This window comes from Lithobates pipiens, unplaced genomic scaffold, assembly GCF_037356315.1.
Source record: "Lithobates pipiens isolate NorthernLeopardFrog02 unplaced genomic scaffold, aLitPip1_a1.2 Scaffold_18, whole genome shotgun sequence".
NCBI lineage: Eukaryota > Metazoa > Chordata > Amphibia > Anura > Ranidae > Lithobates > Lithobates pipiens.
Window position 1 is genome coordinate 111,536,813 of NW_027507758.1, and position 19,336 is coordinate 111,556,148.

At 42.6% G+C, this 19,336-nt stretch overlaps 1 protein-coding gene across 2 annotated transcripts in view; it reads left to right on the forward strand.

Moving 5' to 3' along the window:
• The window catches only part of CFAP61 (cilia and flagella associated protein 61), a 460,443-nt gene that overhangs the window by 219,926 nt on the left and 221,181 nt on the right, over nt 1-19,336 (forward strand). For both annotated transcript variants that reach the window (XM_077486014.1, XM_077486015.1), the window contains exon 19: nt 17,931-18,032. In XM_077486014.1, the coding sequence (XP_077342140.1) occupies nt 17,931-18,032 (102 nt within the window). The remainder of the gene's footprint in view (nt 1-17,930; nt 18,033-19,336) is intronic.

Genomic DNA, 19,336 nt, shown 5'->3' on the forward strand with positions numbered 1-19,336 from the left:
TGTGTGTGTGCAAGTTCGCTCGTTCGGAAAGTCCTTGCGGACCTCCGCTGCAAAAATCTTCCGGATAGTCCGATCGTGTGTACGCGCCATAAGGAACAAATACCTGCCATCCTCTCCATGGCATACTAAACTATCTAAAAGCATCCAAGGGATAGATTTCAAGAGTAGGACCCAACCAACCCACATCTAGTGTAAAGGGCCTTTAATCTCAAAGGGCCCTTGTGCAGCTGAACAGTCTGCAAAATGATATGTCTGTATTCACATTCATATCTTAACCAAGCTACATCTATTTAATTTATACAATTGTATATCATATTTTACTTTTTTATCCTGTGAATATGGGCTTTGGTATATCAGTGGAATTTATTATGTGATAAGTTGAATAAATGAGATATGCATTGAAAAATGTATGAAAACACCTAACAACCGGATGCAGATCTATCACAAGCTGAGCAAGTATAATGACAGTGCAGTGATAACTTCTGTTATCTGTCACAGCAATACACAATATCCTGTACATCTGTCCTCCCTGGCAATCACCAGTCCAATGCTGGCTGTTTAATTAGGCATTTTATCTCTACATTTATCTGAGGACATCTGAAGCCTTCCAACACTGCCTGTCACTAATTAGTTGACTAATTAAGTAGTTAGTGCTTAGTTGCTGATCACAGACCAAAGAAGTAATAAATGGTTTTGGGGGTCTTTATTGTATGGTGCTATCTGTGGCCTTCAGTGCAGGCTGATGAAGCATTTCCCTGTAGCCTGATTGTATTGTCCTAAGCAGAGAAGCTGGACAGAAATTGGCATTATTATGGTGGAGCACTTGCTCCATGTTGTCATTAACCTCTCATCACTTCAAAGTTATTTGCTTCTTTTGACACAAGTGAATAGAGCCCGCATCATGTGTGAAAATTGATTGTAGGAATTCTATGTTGTTAGATGATATCATTGACTGGCTTAAATAGCCATGCTGTATTAGTGCAGTCTGCTCCCATTGATGTAAAACATAGGGAAACACAAAGCAAAATTATCTTTTCAGAGAGGTAATCTATTTTGTTTCATACCTGCTTTGTTTTTTTATGTGGCAACCTCGTTTTTATACCCTGGTAATCCTTTAGATAAACATATCTAAAACTGCATGTGCATAAGCCAATTATTGCTCTATAAAGTTGTTGTAAATAGTCTTCCAGTGTTCTGGCCACAGAGGACTCACCTACCATCTTGTTATGTGCCCATAGCCAAGAGGAAGTAGTCATTGTCTATGTCTCCAGGAAGTCCCAGCAAGTGCCTGACATTTGTTTTTCTATATGCCTTAGCCCTTGCACACACGGTCGCACATTCCGACAACAAAATCCATCGGATTTTGTCCGAAACTTGTGTTGCATACACACGGTCGGACAAAGTTGTCGGAAAATCCGATCGTTCAGAACGTGATGACGTTATTTCGTTATGACGGGACTACGTTCAGGCTAGTAGCCAATAGCTTTGGTCTAGGAATTTGATCTGAGCATGCGTGGCACTTTGTCCGATCGGAATTCTCTACACACAATCGGGCAAAGTCCGATCGGATCATGTTGTCAGAAAGTTTTATAGCCCAGCTCTAAAACTTTGTCCGTCGGAATATCACACACACAGTCGGATTATCCGACAACACGGTCCGATCAGACATTTTCCGTTGGAATGTCCGACCATGTGTACAAGGGCTTATAGTTCAAAACATTAGACATTTATATTTCTTCACATGTTGCCTCACACACATATTCCTATTGGCCAGTAGGGGAGTCCATTATAGTGATGGGTCAGTTGGAGTTGAGAGAAAGGGGGGCTGTGTTGGAGCTTTGCCTATTTAGGACCACATAGCATTTGGGCATTCCAGACTACAATGAAATTCGGTATAGACAGGCATCTCTAGGTGCCTACACTTTATAATTGGTAGCGGCTTTCTTTTTTGAAGTCCCACTAAATGTGCCGTTACACCTATACAAGAACATTCCCAAGCCCCTTCCTGTCTTGTATTTAGCTGTCCTCAATCCAGCAAGATATCCCTGACTTGATAGCCCGTCCTGGCCAGGCCGTGCATGTGCCCTGCAGTTCTGTTGACTGCTCAGTACAAACAAAGGTGCAGTTACACCAGCTATATCAGCTATCTGTTATGGTCACTAGGCATGCATAAGTCACTTGGATGACACAAGCTGTCATATAACATTACTTCTAGAAAGCTAACATACTGTATAGTAAGCTGCAAAGATAGTCTGGTTTGAATGCATACAGTAAATTATAAAATTCTGGCTGAGGGCTCAATGTACAGACTCACATAAAAGCTTTTGAAGGTGTCTTAGTTGGTGGAACAATAACGTTCCAGAGTTCAGCTTTCAGTGGGATTCACTGTTAGTACTGAGTTATGCCGGAGACTGCTATAATAGCACAATAGAAATACCATTGACAGTACCAGTACTTTAATATTTACTTGGTGACCTCTTGCATTAGCTTACTTGTTAATTACATATGGAGTATACATCGATTTCATTCTACTACTGGCATAAGGTCACTGACCTTTTATGGTTACTCTGTAGTCATGGCACTCGTTATCCTTTTAAGAACCTGTGGAATTACTATAGAGAAGAATTATGTTTTAATTTACTTGGATTATTATCAATATGCACATAAAATTTGATGTAATGTGTTATCAGTCACAATTAATTTTTAAGAACAGTTTGCTGTCACAATTCTTGGAGACTGAAGACGTAGTAGGGCTGGCTGTAATTATAGGTTGTAAAAATATTAATTCCCTGACTTTCTTGTCTTAGTTTGAGGATACATGTTGCATATTCTACTTATTCATAGCAGCTCTGTTCTGCTGTTCATGTTCAGCCAATATATATATATATATATATATATATATATATATATATATATATATACCAAAAGTATTGGACGCCTGCCTTTACACAACATGAACGGCATCCCAGTATTAGTCCATAGGGTTCAATATAGAGTTGGCCTACCCTTTGCAGCTATAACAGCTTCAATTCTTCTGGGAAGGCTGCCCACAAGGTTTAGGAGTGTGTTTATGGAAATGTTTGACCATTTTTCTAAAAGCACATTTGTGAAGTCAGGACAAGAAGGCCTGGCTCACAGTCTCAGCTCTAATTCATCCCAAAGGTGTTCTATTGGGGTGAGTTCGGGACTGTGCAGGCCAGTCAAGTTCCTCCGCCTCAAATGCGCTCATCCATGTCTTTACGGACCTTGCTTTGTGCACTGGCCCATATCATTTGATGGAGGGGGGGTTATAGCGTGGGGTTGTTTTTCAGGGGTTGGGCTTGGCCCCTTAGTTCCCTTCATTTGGCTGGCCCCTTCCTGTTCCAACATGACTGCGCACCAGTGCACAAATCAGAGTCCATGAAAATATGGATGAGTGAGTTTGGGGTGGAGGAACTTGACTGGCCTGTATAGAGACCTGACCTTAACCAGATAGAACACCTTTGGGATGAATTAGAGCAGTGACTGCTAGCCTGCCCAGATAGCAAGAATGAATGTTGAATTGTAAGTTGTGTTAACTTGCTACACATTTTCACTGGCAAGTTGATTAATGACCAAAATTATTTTGTTGGCATCCACTTGAATTACTGAACAAAATTTCAAATAACTGATTAGAACCATGATGCATGGACTGGCCAGGATAAACAGTCCTAATAACTATAATACATTAAAAAAACCTCCAGATAATTGGTGTGGTTATGTGACTTTTACGTTAATGATATTAGGCAGGTCAAGTTATAAGTTCCATCTATTTTATTTTCTGACATGGATGAATGTTCCATTGCATCTGTATTTGTCTGCTTTATGGCAACAGTTTTATTGTCCTGACAAATGTGCAGCTGGATTTCAGGTGGGGAATGCATTGACATTCACCATGTGAAACGGACACAATGCTGTTGCTGTGTAATGCGCAATCGGCGAATGGCCAGGACTGGCGCTTCCCTGTATGCATTAATGAATAACTTAAATCAGAAATCCATGCTAAATAAATATGTTGTCATACAAATACAGCCATTATTTACCTGAGAATGCTGTTTGTTTTGTTGTTTTATTTTAGCCCATAGAAAAAAAAATATTTTCCCAGGTTCTAAAAAAAAAAACTGCTATTAACTACATTATTAATTCATTTTGTAAAACGTTTTTAGACCCCAAGGGATCAAGTATATATAGCACATGGTCTTGTTATGATTGACAGAGGAAAAGCCTGTTTTTATTTACTGTATGTTAATGCTGACTGTAGCTCCACCCTAGTCTGAAGCCCAATTCATGTGTGTCCCGGTGAGGGGAGGTGCAGCCAGCACTGAGCCCTGATCCATTCTCTAAGCTGACTGTGGAAACTACATCTTCTCCAGCTGGAGCAATGTTCTTTTTCGTCTAAAATAAAATATGGTTCTTTTCACTCTTATTTTGATTACAGTGGACTAAACACCATCAACATCAGGAAACTGCTCTACTTGCTGCCCTTTATCACAGAGCTCGTCAACTGCATTCATGGAGTCTTCACTAATATAGATCTATTAACTGCATAAAGCTTAATTAGTTTCAAGTGATGCCAATGCTGTCTTCTAGCAGCTTTATCAATGAAATCTTCTGACATCTCCTCTTTGAGTGTGCAATACTAATGGACAATATAGTCATTTTCTCCTTGGACCAGCCCACACACATATCTCATGTCTGTTCAGTCTTGCAATACCCCTATGAAAATGGACTCTATGCTAAGGCTGAAACATGCCTTTTTGAACTTCCACAGGTGTTTTTTCTGGACTATACAGTCTCTAAAGCCTAATACACATGGGCTGAATGTTGGACAGCAGCGGTTGGTTCAATAGAAATTGGAGGACATCCGGCCCATGTGTACTGCAGCCGATCTGACAGAAGCGAGCTGTTCGTTAAAGGAGTATGACCGAAAAAGGTCTGCCGATCGTCTCCGATCGGCTCTCTCAGCCACCAGAGTGTTCTGGTGCATGGGAGGGGGGGTTAGTGCCCCTGTTAAAACACAATAGCACAGCAGGGAGATCACTGTACCAACATTGCATAGTTAGTACAGCGGTTCCTCCTGAGCTGTCAATTTTTTTTTTCATTCAGAAAAAAATACAGAAAAAAAATTACTAGTGTGTATTAGATGTAAGGATGGTCTTTCCATGGACCATGAGGAAGTTGCAGCAATCTCCAACTGATCCCAAAGCTACACAGCTACACTTTTTAATTCACTAACTACTTTATAGAAAATATGCAACAATTGCATTTGGGAGATGCCCCTTTGGACTTTTTATATGGCAGAATAAGGAGTATATATAAATCAGATAATTAAAAGGCATATTAACTGCCAACTTTATTAATATACAAAATAAAAATAAAAAAGTAAAAAGTGCATATAGCATACAGATATCCAACAATCATAAATTACAATAATACATCAATGAGTAGACATATATAAAGTATCAAAAATTAACCCAAGCTTGCAATTCCAAAGTGCCATCCACAACAGTAAGGTCAGCAGATTGAATATTCAACCATAAACCCAACATGTTTCGGAAGTTATTGCATTATTGTGCATTTTCCTTCTTCGGAGTGGTATTGTTAGGGCGGAGCTACTGGCATCACACAATACATCATTCCACTGATTGGCGGACATAAAAAACGTCAATGGTCATGTCAAAGGCATTTTTTCTAAACCCCGTATGGCTCCTGGCGGTCCGACTTGCAGTAGAAATGCTAACTTGAATAGGCCAGACGATTCTAACCCTTCCAAACTGTACCGACCCGAACCGTTCTGCTCAGTGGAAATGAGGCATAAGATTAACTGCAAACTTTATCTGCCTCCACATTGCAAGCTACTGATTTCTTTCCATGTCTTCTTACTTATCCTCTTGTCTAAAATAGGTTTTCTTCATTTTCTGATTTAAATTTTTTTTTTCCTCACCCTTCGTTTCTTGCTGCTACTGCTAATCAATGTAAAGAATACAATGTTAATTTTTTGCCCTTTAAAACTAACCTGCACTCTCAGTTTTGAATACCTCAGTGCACCCAGTGTTCTTGTGTCTCTGCATGCCTCCACTGTGCACTCCAGCTGCACGCCTGTGCCTCTAGACTCCTGTGTCCCCAGTGACTCCTGCACTCCTGTGTCTTCAGCAACTCCTGTGTCTTTGTCTCGGTGGGTAGAGACAGTGTTGGGACAAGATAATTCAGAGTTCAGGGCGAAGATGCCAAACTGCGCTCCCATACGTGATATGGGCACCTGATGGTCTTTTACAGCTGGGATGTCACTCCCAGCTGCCAGCACACTTGTCTTAACACCACTGCACAGCTCCAGGCCAACAATTCAGGTTTCATGTGTAACCAAAAGTAAGCAGTGATGTCGTTGGACCTGCCTGCCGTGTGTTCTTTGCCTGTATCAGTCTCCTTGCACTGACTGTAAATAGTGCTGGACCAGCCAGAGGTAAAACAAATAAAGCACCCATAAGGGGGAAGAAGGCACAGCTTGCCACGTGGTAACTCCCTCCCTACATGAAAGCACTGTGTGCTGAGAAGCCCCCCTTCCTGCCTCCCACTATGTGTCGGACTCTGTGGAGGGCATCCTATCTGGTTTAGAGTGAACTTTGCTGACTTGCAAATGCCAGACACAATAACTGCAACTAGCCAGAAATGTCTCAAGCCTTCCCGGAGTTGCTCTGGTATAGGTGATGTAGAATGCACACTGTACATACAGCTGGGGAAGTATACTCTGAAATCGGCCACTAAAATAATTTTGTGATTGCACTCGATACCCTTCCTTTATGTATTTATATATTGGGCCTTGTTAAGCCTACTGACATAAGAGCCCCCCCCCCCCCCCCCCCCGGTATACACATACAGCTATCACCTGCACACACTCCTGTATGGACACGGCTTCCTCACACCTGTACACATGCATCACCTCTACACCTGTGCACACACTCCTGTATGCACAAAGCACCCCCACACATGTACACACACAGCTCCCCCCCACACCCGTACAGGCAGCTCCCCCACACCTGTACACACACAGCTCCCCCCACACCTGTACACACACAGCTCCCCCCACACCTGTACACACACAGCTCCCCCCACACATGTACACACACAGCTCCCCCCCCCACACCTGTACACACACAGCTCCCCCCACACCTGTACACACACAGCTCCCCCCACACATGTACACTTACAGCTCCCCCCCACACCTGTACACACACAGCTCCCCCACACCTGTACACACACAGCTCCCCCACACCTGTACAAACACAGCTCCCCCACACCTGTACACACACAGCTCCCCCACACCTGTACACACACAGCTCCCCCCCACACCTGTACACACACAGCTCCCCCCCACACCTGTACACACACAGCTCCCCCACACCTGTACACACACAGTTCCCCCACACCTGTACACACACAGTTCCCCCACACCTGTACACACACAGTTCCCCCACACCTGTACACACACAGCTCCCCCCCACACCTGTACAGGCAGCTCCCCCACACCTGTACACACACAGCTCCCCCACACCTGTACACACACAGCTCCCCCACACCTGTACACACACAGCTCCCCCGCAACTGTACACACACAGCTCGCCCACACCTGTACATACAGCTTCCCCCACACCTGAACACACACAACTCCTCCCACACCTGTACATTCAGCTCCCCCCACACCTGTACATGCAGCTCCCCCCACATCTGTACATGCAGCTCCCCCCACACCTGTACATGCAGCTCCCCCCACACCCGTACATGCAGCTCCTCCCACACCTGTACATTCAGCTTCCCCCACACCTGTACACACACAGCTTCCCTCACACCTTCACTTGTACTCACAGTCCCTACTTGTAAAGGTGGTTTTCCTAGTCCCAGCTCTTGTTTCCACATATCACTGAGACACAGAGAGAAGCTGTAGCCAAGCACATTACAATATACAGTCAGCACACACACGACGGCTACACATACAGGAAGTTGCCAGAGGTGGCAGTAATGAGCTTGATGGGAGCTCAATGACACAGAGCAGCAGCAGCTGCAAACTGTTCTTTTGTGCACCTCCTATAGAAAGCCTGTGCAGCCACATGGCACCCCCCCCCACCCACTTGAAAAGAATTCCCCAGGGGCAGCTGTCCTCCCATTCCTGCCTTCTCCTGGCTCTGGGTACAGAGCCCTGTACATGAAAGAAATGTCACTTTACATTGCATTTGAAAAAGAGCCTTCTTATATTGGTAGGGCTCCCTTACATTTGTAATCCATAGGAGAAGGGCCCACTTTCACTTGGTGGTCAGAGTATAGTCCATTTATTTTGGTATTCAGTTGAGAAAGCCTCCCTTGTAGCGCTCCTCCCTTACATTGATGGTCAGTGAAAAAGAGTCACCCTTAATTGGAGGTCAGTATAATGCCCCCTTACATTGGTAAACAGTAGGAAAATTATCCACTTGCATTGATAGTTAGTAGAAGATGGCCCCACTTACATTGATTGTCAGTGGGAGAAACACCACCTCACACTGGGGGGTCAGTGAAAAGAAATACCTTTTACATCTGTGGTTGGTTCAGAGCCCCCTGACACTGAAATCAGTGGGCCCATGCCTAGCTTTGCCAAACTACTCAAGTACCATCAGGCAGGATATCCATCCACCACTGCTCAAGGAACCTCTAAGCAACCGCTGGGAAAAAAAACAGGGTTCCACTGAAGTCTGATTGTGAAAGGCTGATCTAAGGTGTAAAGCCATTAAACACTAATCTGATTGCTCGCTATAGTATACAGGCGGTCCTCAGGTTACAAACAAGATAGGGTCTGTAGGTTTGTTCTTAAGTTGAATTTGTATGTAAGTCGAAACAGGTACATTTTTTAAGTGTAGCTCCACCAACCCAAATTTTTTTTTTTTTTATGTTTTAGGGATAGCATAGGGAAGGGTTGACAGCCCTGTAACTTTTGTTTGTTGTCTGTGCCCCTGTTCAAAAGATTTCACCTAATTTTCTGTCCCTATGACAATTGGATTTAAAGTTGTTTTGGAAACCAGGATTGGTGATAAAACTTCAGTAGAGACACTTTTGTCCCATGATAACTCTTATGTCCCGTACACACGGTCAGGCTTTCCAATGTAAAATGTGCGATCGGAGCTTGTTGTTGGAAATTCTGACCGTTTGTAGGCTCCATCGGACAGTTTCCATCTGAATTTTCGTCGCACAAAATTGGAGATCTGGTTCTCAAATTTTCCGACAACAAAATCCGATCGCGCAAATTCCGATCGTGTGTACACAATTCCGACACACAAACTGCCAGGCATGCTCGGAATCAAACAGAAGAGCAGCGCTGGCTGTTGACCTTTATTTTTCTCGGCTCGTCGTACGTGTTGTACGTCACCGCGTTCTTGACGTTCAGAATTTCCGACCAACTTTGTGTGACTGTGTGTATGCAAGACACTTTTGAGTCAACATTTGTCGGAAAAAATCCATGGATTTTGTTGTCGGAAAGTCCGATCAATGTCCGATCATGTGTTTGGGGCATAAGAGGGGTGAATTTCCCTTCCTAGGGGTAGATTTCCTCTCGCTTCCTGTTGTCTCCCTCCACTTGTAAGTCGGATGTTTGTAACCTGGGCACTGCCTGTACTGCACTTTTCACATCACCATGGTTCTTGGCATAGCTTTAGCTAATAAACCCATATAAAAGTGTTCATGTTATTCATCTTATTTCAAAAAAAGTTTCAGCAGGAGACTGATTTGTCTTTTTATTCTTTTTTTATTTTATTTTGATAGCTATGTTTAGAAAGTAAGCAGCTTATTGGTTATTATGTTTTACAAATGTTTGAATGCGTTTCACTCAGGTCTCCAGCTTTCTTCTGCGGTGGGCTCCCTGACATCCATTTGGTCCTAATAGTGTGGGTATACTAGAGACACTAGGTCAGTGATGGTGAACATTGGCACCCCAGATGTTTTGGAACTACATTTCCCATGATGCTCATGCACTTGGCAGTGTACTTGATCATCATGGGAAATGTAGTTCCAAAATATCTGGGGTGCCAAGGTTCACCATCATTGCACTAGATTGTACTATAAAGTGTTATTATACCCAGGACCCTGCATTCACTATATCTGGAGAACATGGAAATGCAATTATTTTAGTAAATATAAACTGCTAAATATGTTTTCTCATCAGCAGTATATAGCAGTCTTATGACTTCTACGAGTGGCTGGTTAAAGCTTCATTCTCATCTGACTGTCATATCAGGCTACATAACCCCTGACCCTCTCTCTGGAGAGTACTGATTGGCCCTGTGCTGATCAGATGCACCCCCCTAAGAAAAACAAAACCTCTCTAGCAATACACACCAAACCAAGCATGTGTAGAGTGCTTTTAAGGCTCTGTACTATCAGGAGATGAATTGGGGACAATGACAATGAGAATGGGAGGATCAGAGAAGACAGAATCAAACAGTCTTTTTACACAGTGCAGAGGATTAACCCCTTAGGTTCCACAGTGAGTATAACAAGCATGCTTTGCTGCATATACAGACTGATTTTACTGTGGTGGGTTTAGTAACACTTTAAACGCAGTGTAGCATGTAAAGGCAATAACATGGTAAGAAATCATCTCCTGTTACACGCTGCTCACTGCATTAAGATGTACTGTAACTTATTATAACATCATATTGAAAGATGTGATACATTAATCAATAGGAAACCTTCATATGACAATCAATGCAGGAGAAGGTATGTTCAGTTTCATTTGATTCAAAAGCGTTCCGCGTCTGTGACCTTTTGTATTTCAAGGACACTGGCATTTAGCTCTCATACCATGTACATCCCCTTCAGTAGCACCAAGCAATGAAATTCAATAACGTTTTCACTTATTTCCCTGGATACCCTAATACCTTCCTGCGGTAAAAGAATCTTTTGAGCAGCTCTCTGTCTTTTTTTGTATCCGCAGCAAGATAAAATCCCTGCTGGAATTAGCCACCGCTGCTAAAATGCAGGCGCTCTCAGTAAATGTTTTAGCAGCATTGTGCTCCTGCCTTGAACCCTTCCTCTAAAAGTGACACATAAACAAGAAATATGAGAGCAGGTATATCTACAGGAGCAATCACATGTGCTTAACTCCTTTCCCTTATATGACTATCAGCTGTCAGCTAATTAATTTAATTGCTTAAATCAGACTTTGCTGTTTTCTACATTATAGATTGACTTGCATTACACTCAGTTAAGATAATATGCTTTTTTTTTCTGGCATGTGAAAATAAAATCACTAGCCGTTGGGAACCATTACAAAACAAAGAAAGTAAATGCTACATTACATACAGTACTTAAAAAAAATGAAATCCTTATGCCCCGTACACACGATCGGAATTTTGGTTGGAAAAAGCTCTGATGGTTTTACCTACGGAATTCCGATGGCATTTCGCTCAAGCTGTCTTGCATACACACGGTCACACCAAATTCCGACCGTCAAGAATGCGGTGATGTACAACACGTACGACAGGACTAGAAAAATGAAGTTCAATAGCCAGTAGCCAATAGCTTCCGTCTCGTAGTTGAATCTGAGCAGGCATGAGTTTTTGTGCGTTGGAATTGCATACAGACGATCAGAATTTCCCATAGAAACTTTTTCCATCTGAAAAATTGAGAACCTGCTCTCAATCTTTTGCTGGTGGAAATTTGGCCAACAAAATTCCGATGGAGCATACACACAGTCACATTTTCAGATGAAAAGCTCTCATCGGTCTTTTGCTGGCCAAAAATTCCGACTGTGTGTACGCGGCATGAGACTGGATTCACAGGTCAGGGTACCTCTAATGTAGCATACTGTATATGCAAAATACACTACAAAATACATTTTACTTAAAGGGGTTGTAAAGAGAATTTTTTTTTTTTTAAATAACAAACATGTTATACTTACCTCCACTGTGCAGCTCGTTTTGCACAGAGTGGCCCCGAACCTGCTCTTCTGGGGTCCCTCGGCGGCTGTCTCTGCTTCTTCCCGCAGGTGCTTCTCACGTTCATGCGAGCTCCCTCGCATGGTGAGCTGTATCACACGGCCCCGCTGCTTTCCATCCATCCACTCCAGCCAATCAGCGGCCAGGCTGAACGGTGGAAAGGACCTCAGGGGACGAGCGTGGGACTTTCGAGGGGTGAGGTAAGTAAAACGGGAGCTGGGGTCACAGGCAGTATCAGATGTTTTTTCACCTTAATGCACAGAATGCATTAAGGTCAAAAAACATTTACCTTTACAACCCCTTTAAGCGTTCATATGGAATGGTGATATTAAATAAGATGGGGCAGCTGCAACGATTCACAAGTGATCTGACACCAATAAAGAAGTATATATAAAACAATAGTGCGCTTGTCCCCAAAAAATAATACAAAATATGATGCAATATATATGCAATATATGAAAATAAAAATATAAATTGTTGTGCAATAGTCCACGTGCAAAAAACAAATGAAAATAATAAAACTTCAGTGATGAAAAAGCGTGAATTCCAATGTCTCCAAATTCCGTGACACACTCTAGAAAATACAGGTGATAAAGAGGATAATAGTCACCACCACCTCTGTGTGCAATGCCTGCTCACCTCAAACGAAGACCCTTTCGGGTCTAGTCACTCTTTTTTTTGTAATAATCCACAAAATCAGCCAAAACAACGAGCGACAGACATCAGCTGTTGGAATCAGGATCCAGCAAACTTCTCCCCATATATTGGAATCAAAATCTCCAAGTATAAATTCTCAAAGCAAACAAAAAGATTATCATCGCGCACGATTGTATATAATTCTTGATTTATTAAGAATGTTCTATAAGGATGCACTCACATTTTAATAGTTATAAAACAGCCTTGTAAGATCAATTTAAAACAGGACGGCTCTCCTCCTCACTGCACTTCCTAGGATGCGAGCCACCGGAAGTAGTATAGGAAAAACATGCAACAAAGTGCATAGAGGGGATTGATTAGCATACATCCCGACATGTTTCAGAAAATTGCATTGGATTGTATTTTTGTGTAAACTTTCCCTGAAGAAGGAAAAATACACTCCAATGTGATTTTCCGAAACATGTTGGGATGTATGCTATCAATCAAAAACTGAACTCTGTCCAATTCGAGCAGTTTTTTGGATCATTAGCTTTGGGTGGTATATGTTGTATATTTCTTTGACGTTTTATTCATTGGTGTACTGTTTTTACCTAAAAGTGAATTCTGTTTACTTTTAAAATATTTATCTTTGTATAATAATAAAGTTGGCACCTTTGTGCCTTTTTTTTACTGATTTATTTTTCATTACTCTTTCCTGCCGTAGAAAGTCCCCTCTATGCACTTTGTTGCATGTTTTTCCTATAATGTTATTTAGGATGCTGGCAGGTTATCACACCTTCAATTCTCATATCCCTTTTTTCTTTTCGAGACACCGGAAGTTTCGTCACCAGCTCCTTCCGACGTGTTGCGTCACAGGTCACGTGACTTTCTCAAGGGAATTTATTACCTGTATTTTCTAGAGTGTGTCATGGAATTTGGAGACATTGGAATTCACGTTTTTTCATTACTGAAGTTTTTTATTTTCATCTGTTTTGCATGTGGACTATTGCACAATGTATATTTTTATTTTCATATATTGCACCCTGAAACTGAGCTGCAGCACAGTGGCCAAAATCATACAGCGGTTTAACAGGACAGGTTCTCGCCATAGTCGACCAAAGGAGTTGAGTGCACGTGCTCTGCATCATATGCAGAAGTTTTCTTTGGGAAATAGACGTATGAGTGCTGCCAGCTTTTCTGCAGAGGTTGAAGGGGTAGGGGTCAGCCTGTCAGTGCTCAGACCATACGCCGCACACTGCATAAAATTGGTCTGCATGGCTGTCATCCTCTTCTAAAGATGATGCACAAAAAAGCCCACAAACAGTTTGCTGAAGACAAGCAGACTAAGGACATGGATTACTGGAACCATGCCCTGTGGTCTGATGAGACCAAGATAAACTTATTTGGTTCAGCATGTGTGACGGCAGGTGAGGAGTACAAAGACAAGTGTGTCTTGCCTACAATCAAGCATGGTGGTGGGGGTGTCATGGTTTGGGGCTCCATGAGTGCTGCCGGCACTGAGGAGCTACAGTTCATTGATGGAACCATAAATGCCAACGTGTACGGTGACATATTGAAGCAGAGCATGATCCCCTCCCTTCGAAAACTGGACCCCAGGGCAGTGTTTCAACATAACAACCCCAAACACACCTCCAAGACAACCATTGCCTTGCTAAAGAAGCTGAGGCTAAAGGTGATGGACTGGCAAAGAATGTCTCAAGACCTAAACCCTATTGAGCATCTGTGGAGAATCCTCAAACTGAAGGTGGAGGAGCGCAAGGTCTCTAACATCCACCAGCTCTGTGGCGTCATCGTGGAGGAGTGGAAGAGGACTCAGTGGCAACTTGTTAAACTCTGATGAACTCCATGCTCCATATTTACACTTTGGTCCCAATTTGGACATTTTCACTTAGGGGTGTACTCACTTTTGTTGCCAGTGGTTTAGACATTAATGGTTGTGTTGAGTTATTTTGCAGAGACAGCAAATTTACACTGTTATACGAGCTGTACACTCACTAATTTACATTGTAGCAAAGTGTAATTTCTTCAGTGTTGTCACATAAAAATATAGAATAAAATATTTTCAAAAATGTGAGGGGTGTACTCGCTTTTGTGAGATACTGTGTGTGTGTGTATGTATGTATGTATGTATGTGTGTATGTATGTATGTATGTATGTGTGTATGTATGTATGTATGTATGTGTGTATGTATGTATGTATGTATGTGTATATATATATATATATATATATATATATATATATATATATATATATATACTTTTTTTTAAGGCACTTGGCAGGTAGGTTCTTCCAAGCATCTTGGAGAACTGACCACCGATCTTCTGTCAGACTCAGACAGACTCAATGATATTGAGATTAGGGCTCTTTAGGGGCCAAACCATCACATCCAGGATTCCTTGTACTTCTTTAAACTGAAGATAGTTCTTAACTGCTTGCCGACCAGCCGCCGCAGTTTTACTCCGGCAGAATGTCACGGCTGGTTGAAACAACATTACCTTACGCCGCTTTGCTTTTTGGCCACTAGAAGGAAGCGTGCACCGCCGGGGCCGTGGGTGCATGCCCACAGCGTGTGCCCAGAGCCAATGCGAGTGCCCGGCAGGCTCGATGACTGACAGGCACCTGCAGTCGCTCGTGACAGAGCGAGAACTGGGATCTATGTGTGTAAACAAATCCGGGTTCTTTCAGGGGAGTAGAGACAGATTGTGTATTCATACGAAGTATGAACACCGATCTCTCTCTCTCCTCCTAGACATTCCCATCCCCTTTACAGTTAGAACACACCTAGGAAACACAGTTAACCCCTTGATTGCCCCTTGTGTTAACCCCTTCCCTGCCAGTGACATTTATACAGTAATCAGTGTGTTTTTATAGCACTAATCTCTGTATAGTTGTCAGTGGTCCCAAAAATGTGTCAAAAGTGTCGCATTTGTCTGACGCAATATCACAGTCCGATAAACATCGCAGATCCCCGCCATTACTAGTAAAAAAATAATAATAATAAAAATGCCATAAATCTATCCCCTATTTTGTAGATGCTATAACTTTTGCGCAAACCAATCAATATACACTTATTGTTATTTTTATTACCAAAAATATGTAGACGAATACATATCGGCCTAAACTAAGGAAAAAATTTGCTTTTTAAAAAAAAATTGGGGATATTTATTATAGCAAAAAATAAAGAATATTTTTTTTTTTTAAGATTGCCGAGCTTTTTTTGTTTATAGCGCAAAAAATAAAAACCACAGAGGTGATCAAATACCACCAAAAGAAAGCTCTATTTGTGGGGAAAAAAAAGAATGTAAATTTGTTTTGGGTACAATGTCGCACGACTGCACAATTGTCAGTTAAAGCAACACAGTGCCGTATCGCAAAAAATGGCCTGGTCATTGAGCAGCCAGATCTTCCGGGGCTGAAGTGGTTAATGACATTGGCTGCATGTCTGGGGTCATTGTCCTTCTGCAGAATCAATTTGGGGCCAATCACTCATGTCCCTCTTGGTATGGCTCAATGGATAAGTATCTGAGTGTATTTCTCAGCATTGAGGACACCATTGATCCTGACCAAATCTCCAACGCCATTTGCAGAAATGTAGCCCAAAACTTGCAAGGAACGTCCACCATGCTGCACTGTTGCCTGCCGACACTCATTATTGCACAGCTATCCAGTCCTTCATGAACAAACTGCCTCCTGCTACAGCCAAATATTTTAAATGTTGACTCATCAGTCCAGAGCACCTGCTGTCATTTTTCTGCACCCCAGTTCCTATGTTTTCATGCATAGTTGAGTCGCTTAGCCTTGCTTCTATGTCCTATGCAGGAAAACATGGGTACTGGGGTGCAGAAAAATGGCAGCAGAAGAACTGCAGAATTGATGTTGTTTTGCAAATGGTGGGCAGACCAAATTTAATTTTCTTTTCATTTTGTTATTTGATAAGAATGAATTATTAACACTTCTATTTCTGGGAGCATTCTTAATTTATAGCATTTTTTCCACTCCTGCCTAAGACTTTTGCACAGTACTGTATATGAAACAATAATGTTACCAAATAATGTATATTGATTATTGGTAATGATTATAGAACTGTTAGCCCTTGTACACATGGTCGGAGATTCCGACTACCAAATCCGTCGGAGTGGTCCGGAAGTGATGTTGCATATACACGATCGGACTAAGTTGTCGGAAAATCCGATTGTACATAACGTGATGACGTTATTTCGTTAGACGGGACTACGTTCAGGCTAGTAGCCAATAGCTTTGGTCTAGGAATTTGATCTGAGCATGCGTGGCACTTTGTCCGTCGGTGTAGGCTACACATGATCGGAGTATGTCCTATCAGAGCATTTTGTCGGAAAATTTTACCGGCAAGTTGGAAAACTTGGTCCGTTGGATATTCCGACGGAAACAGTCCGATGCAGACCACACACAGTCGGAATATCCGACAAAACGGTCCGATAGGACACATTACGTCGGAATCTCTGACCGTGTGTACAAGGGCTTACAATAATGGCTAATTCAAGAGGAAGTTTACTTCCTCTTTGTCTCCCTGCAAAGGTAAAGCATAATGGGCTACTATGCATTGCATAGTAGCCCATTATGTGTCACTTACCTGACACAGGAGCCAGCGATGTCACCGATGTCCCCTGTAGCACGGAGCGTCCATCTTCTTCAGGGTACCGCTGCTCTGGCCACTCACAGCTGGAGCAGCGATGACATCACTCCCGCGCATGCGTACAGGAGCCGCCACTAACGGCATATCGCCATTAGCTGCAGCATACTCAGTGCACCTGTGCCATAGACAGCGGTGCCTGTCTTTTTGTAAATATCTCCTAAACTGTGTAGGTTTAGGAGATATTTCTTGGACCTGCAGGTAAGCCTTAATCTAGGCTTACCTGTAGGTCAAAGTGGTTTGTAAGGGTTTACAGCCACTTTCAATCTGGGCCTGAAAGCAAAGATTGTCTGCAGTGAAAACTGTGTGTCAAAATGATCAGTGTATCTAAAAGTAACTGGAGTTATATGCAAATATTGACTTTTCATGTAAAATAAAAACGTGTCCCAGTCCCTTCTCTGAGCCTCACTAAACATCAAGAATATAAGAATATAGAATAAGAATATAACTCTAGCTGCCCATATATTTGAATTTTCTGATCATTTCGATATGCAATGTGCACTGATGGTGACCTCTATTTACTGATTTTTTTTTCATCATATACTCAGTTTGAATTGCTTAGGTTTGTTGCAGGTTTACATTTTTTTATGGTATTATTTAATTAAGTGCATGTTTTTTTTGTTTTTTTTTAGCCCACATCTCAAGTTCAACAATATCACCCTTGTTTCAACCCATGGCCTTCCTGGAAACAACCCCTCTGCCACTTGTATGAACACAGCATTTTTATCCAGCAGGTAGGTATGAAATTACTGTAAGTAGACCAGAGACTCATTACAAATGGAGAGGTGTCTGTGCTCAAACCCAAACAGGTTACGTATTTTATATATATATATATATATATATATATATATATACAATGTACAGCGAGGGAAAAATAATTTGATCCCCTGCTGATGTTGTATGTTTGCCCAATGACAAATGATCAGTCTATAATTTTAATGGTAGGTTTATTTTAACAGTGAGAGACAAAATAACAACAAATATCCAGAAAAACGCATCTCAAAAAAGTAATACATTTATTTGCATTTTAATAAGTGAAATAAGTATTTGATCCCCTATCAATCAGCAAAAATTCTGGCTCCAGGTGTCTTCTATACAGGTAACAAGCTGAGATTAGGAGCCACTCCCTTACCTGTATAAAAGACACCTGTCCACCGAATCAGTCAATAAAATTCCAATCTCTCCACCATGGCCAAGACCAAAGAGCTGTCCAAGGATGTCAGGGATGAGATTGTAGAACTACACAAGGCTGGAAGGGGCTACAAGACCATCGCCAAGCAGCTTGGTGAGAGGATGACAACAGTTGGTGCGATTATTTGCAAATGAAAGAAACACAAAATACAGTAGGTGACCGCGATATTGTGTCAATTTCGCAGATATCGGCGAGATTGACACCCTACGAGCTCCGTCGCGGGAGCCAGCGCTGAGCTGGCTCGCATTGGGAAAGGAAAATTTTTTATTTCCCTTTCCTGATAAGCGACAAGCATCGCTGGCCGGGTTGACACTGGTGCGGGGATCCGAATTGGATTCCCGCCAATACCAGGCACTGTGTTTGGTATCAATCCTAAGGGAGAACTCCACGCCAAATAAAAAACGCCATGGGTTTCCCCTTGGGAGGCATACCAGGCCCTTAGGCCCGGTAGGGATTTTAAGGGGAATCCCCTACACCGAAAAAAACGGCGTGGGGTCCCCCCCAAAATCCATACCAGACCCCTATCCGAGCACGCAGCCCGGCCGGCCAGGAAAGGGGGTAGGGACGACCGAGCACCCCCCTCCTGAGCCATACCAGGCCGCGTTCCCTCAACATGGGGGGGGTGCCTTGGGGAAGGGGGGGCCGCACAGCCCCCCACTCCAAAGCACCTTGTCCCCATGTTGATGAGAACAAGGGCCTCTTCCTGACAACTCTGGCCGTTGGTTGTCGAGGTCTGCGGGCGGGGGGCTTATCATAGCGGCCCCCCCACCCTATGTGAATGAGTATGGGGTACAATGTACCCCTACCCATTCACCTGTGGAAAAAAATGTGAAAAAAAACACAACA